The sequence below is a fragment of the Lathyrus oleraceus genome, chromosome 6 (genome assembly GCF_024323335.1).
Source record: "Lathyrus oleraceus cultivar Zhongwan6 chromosome 6, CAAS_Psat_ZW6_1.0, whole genome shotgun sequence".
NCBI classification, from domain to species: Eukaryota; Viridiplantae; Streptophyta; class Magnoliopsida; order Fabales; family Fabaceae; genus Lathyrus; species Lathyrus oleraceus.
The window spans coordinates 359,271,574-359,275,436 of record NC_066584.1 but is presented as its reverse complement, the minus strand read 5'-3'; the positions used below and the strand labels follow the sequence as shown (position 1 = coordinate 359,275,436).

The 3,863-nt window shown below is 32.5% G+C and overlaps 1 protein-coding gene across 1 annotated transcript; it reads right to left on the bottom strand.

The window, feature by feature from the left end:
- Window positions 1-856: 856 nt before the first annotated feature.
- LOC127093415 (uncharacterized) lies at window positions 857-2,052 on the bottom strand. The gene has a single exon (XM_051032337.1). The coding sequence runs from the start codon at window positions 1,666-1,668 to the stop codon at window positions 1,225-1,227; it is 444 nt and encodes a 147-aa protein (XP_050888294.1). The 5' UTR covers window positions 1,669-2,052; the 3' UTR covers window positions 857-1,224.
- Between the last annotated feature and the right edge of the window lie 1,811 nt (window positions 2,053-3,863).

Sequence of the window (3,863 nt, the reverse complement as noted above, 5' to 3'; positions counted from 1 at the left end):
GTTTGTGGTGTTTAGGAAATTTTGTAGTGTTCAGGGCTAGCTCATATAGGATTGTAAGAAGGTTTGTCTACAATATTTTGGGAGAAAGATTATACGTCTCTCTTCAGCTTTTAGGGTGAGGTATTTGTATAGGCTAGTTGGGCCTTACCTTAACTCCTCCATCAGAAACTGGAAATGAAGAAAGTTATTCTTCCTTAGATCATGGAGAAGACGATTATCCTCTTTGACTCTATCTCCCAGTCTGTTGTGATGGAACACGTCATCTTCCATGACGACTAGGTAAGTGGGCAGTGGAAATGAACTCAGGTGAACTAACTTAAATGAACTCAGATGGACTAAGCCTAACTATGCGGACTATTATCAGGATCCAACCAATCTCATGGGCCGTTTCGAACAGCCTATAGCTTCGCATGACAATTCGCCCCCACGAGTGTTTTGCCTTCCTTACTTAGACTATTTTTTTCTTATGATCCAATAAAATTATACCGATACACTTTTAAAAATTATTACCCCATAAACATTAAATCTAGCTATATTCAAACTCTCACATTCATATTTATTAAACATTTATTTGTATTTCAGATATTATTGACTTTACATAAACAAAAATACTCAAAAACATTTAACATATCAAATTACACGTGGATTGTTTTTATTATTTTTATTAGTGCTACATCACTATATCCACAATTCTCCAAAGAAAACATAGGTGTCACCCACCAATTATTAAACACCTAACAAAAAGTTAGTTCTCCATCTTAATCAGTCGATATAAACTTCTTGCGTACTTTTTTTATTTATTTAAATTTTTGCTTGATACAAAGAAACATTCACTCTCATCATCCAACACAGGAAAAAGACTAACACCCATATCATTCATTTCAATGTTACATTACAAGATAAACTTAAGAACTAATGGTGTCCCATTTGCCAGATTTTGCCTATATATTGCGGCGACGTTGACATGTTAAACCAAATTAATAACTAAGAATCTAATTAATCTATTTAATTCATAGAATCATTCCTGCTAAGAAAATTAAAATTAAAACCCATAACATAATAATAAACTAAAAAAGAAAGTGGAAAGAAAGACATAGACACGAGTATTTTAAAAAGGTGAATGCATCATTCTTGTTGAAAACGGTGGGAAGATGAAAAGGTATAACACAATTTAAAACGAAACCAAATTTTGCGGTTTGTCTTTTATTTTTTTCTTTCTTACCATTACTGTCTGCAAGCAACTTCTAAATTTCCATGCGTCATGAGAATGGATTTATAGATCTGAATAATCATCTTCTCGTCGTATTCTTTAGGTGGGGCTCTTTTGAATCCAGCATTACCTGTAGGTCCAGTAGAGAGAGCCCCACCGAATCCCCCGGCCGAGCCACTCACGGTCATGACCCGTGAGTTGGCCAAACCCATCATCATACTGACATAGGCGTCTCTCGCCCGTGTCAAGAGCTTCTTGGGAGATGGGATTCTGTTGATTCGGATCTTGGGTGATAGCTTGATCTTCCATCTCCAAAACCGACGTTTTCCGGTTTGGGTAGCTCCGAGTTCCACCTTGTTTGTTCTTCTTCTATGACCCGACCCGTTTATCCTTTTGTACCCTTTTCTTTCCCAGTACTCCTTTAAACCCTTGTAAGCACTGGCCGTGATTCCTTCCATTTTTTTCTCTATGATTTCTTCTTTTTAGTTTCTATTTGGCTAGAAATAAGAAAATGGGTAAATGGAAGTGGGTGAGAGATTGAATGAAATATTGAAGTTAGGTATACATGCAGACAGAGGAATAACACATGGTTATGGAAGCTATGTTATAATATAATAATGTTAGATATGTTAATAATGGAAAATAGTTTGGGGGGAGAGTAAAGATGCTAGGTGGGGGTGGTACAATAAATGCGACAAGAACTTAGGTAGATGAATTAAATAACGAGGGGGGTCATTTTCCTTGAATTTAAAGAAATCCGATAGAGATTCACATCAGAAGGAAGGTTTCCTTTACGTTTCTAAAATGCATGAGAGGTGATATTCGGATGTATACGGTGTTGGTTGTCATGTTTTGGGTTTGCAAATCATTAATGCTTTATTAGTTGTACTACTTCCTCGATTCTAGTGTTTATTTATTCCCTTTCATGCTTATCATCATAACATAAAATACAATAAAAAAGATATTTCAATTTAATCCGAACTCTCTTTATCTAATATTTCTGCATATAACTGATCTGATTTAAAAATAAGAGTTATTGTATAATAAATCTTAAAACTCATATTTTGTTTATGAGTAATATAAAAGGAGTATCGGTATATCTGTTTTTTTGGGAAGAGAAACTCACTTTGATTTAACTCATATTTTAAAAAAAAAATAGTTATCAATTTTTTTAATTTAATTTAATATTTTGTTTTAGACTTTTAACTAAAAATTCATTACACGTTAGTCCTTTAACTTCACTTTCGTTATTATATTTGGTTATTTTCGTCAAATTCTGACAAAAAATAGTAAGTTATGGTAACATGGATGGAGAACAAAATTGAATATTCAAATGTGACTCAACATTTATACTATAAAGTAGGATTTTCACTTAACTTGTTCTTAGAATAACGTTGTTCACCTTCTTCACTCATGGCTTGTTCTTCATCTTCCTCAAAATTAATCAAACCGCCATTTTTTCTGCATCATTTTCATCTTTATTCTGGTTGTGTTCTTCATTTATTCCAATGTAGAGTGCAAGCAATGCTTCAATGTCAAACAACAAAAGCTATGGATATATAATTCGAAGAAACATGAGGATAAAGTGCTTTTGTGAAGATAAATGTATTGTTCGTTCTGTGAGTTATATGAACCGTGTTAACTTTGAGAAAAAAATCCGGGATTGTTGTACTTACATAAATCATATGGAAAATGAGTGTAACTTTTTCAAGTGGTTATGTGAAGAAGTTGTTAATGAAATGGATTTAAAGATTGAAGGAAGAAGAAGAAGAAAATTTTGAAATTGAAGGATAAGGTTGTATACACAAAAAGATGGCTAAAAATGTCATTGGATTTCAGGATGTTGAGTTTATGGTTGAATCTTGAAATTTTGACATTGTATTTCAATTAGGCTTAGTTTTCTAACGTGATTTTTGTTCCTTTAGAAATCTATGTATAAGTTAACTTGGTGTTATGAATGTTGAGCTTTTTTTTTTACTTGAGTTTATTTTGTGAATTGAGTGTTTTCTAGTATAAAGGAAGACTTAAAACGCCCATATAAAAATAGGCGCATTAAACATAAACAGTGAGACTATAATGAATCTTGGTAACATTTGATTTGGATTTACATTGATACAATGAATGAACTTAAGGGATTAATCTGATATCATGAATCAAGTTAAGGGACTAATGTAAAAATGTTAACAACAAATGTCATCAAACAAACCCTAATTTCATATTAGACAACCTTGTAGTGGTTTTAATATCAATATTTCAGGAATACATATCAGTATTTCAGACCATAATTTCATATCAGATAATCTTGTACTGGCTGCATATCAAAATTTCATTAAAGAAGAAATACATATAATTGTAATTGGCCTTAAACGATAATGTTAATACATCAAAATGGCATTACATAAAGTGTTAATACATCAAAATAATCAAATTTCGGTGTCAAACAGACACATAATGTGGCATTACATAAAACAGGCACATATTGTGGCATTACATCAAAATAAAGTTACTAATTGAAACCTAAATCTCTAATAAAGTTATGATTGACTTAAATTTGTTTTGGTCCCTGTTTGAAGTCTTTTTTCTTAGGAAGAGATTGAGTTTGAGGTGCTTGTGCTAGTGCTTCCTGACTTGAACTTGTAGAGCCAACTGGTGT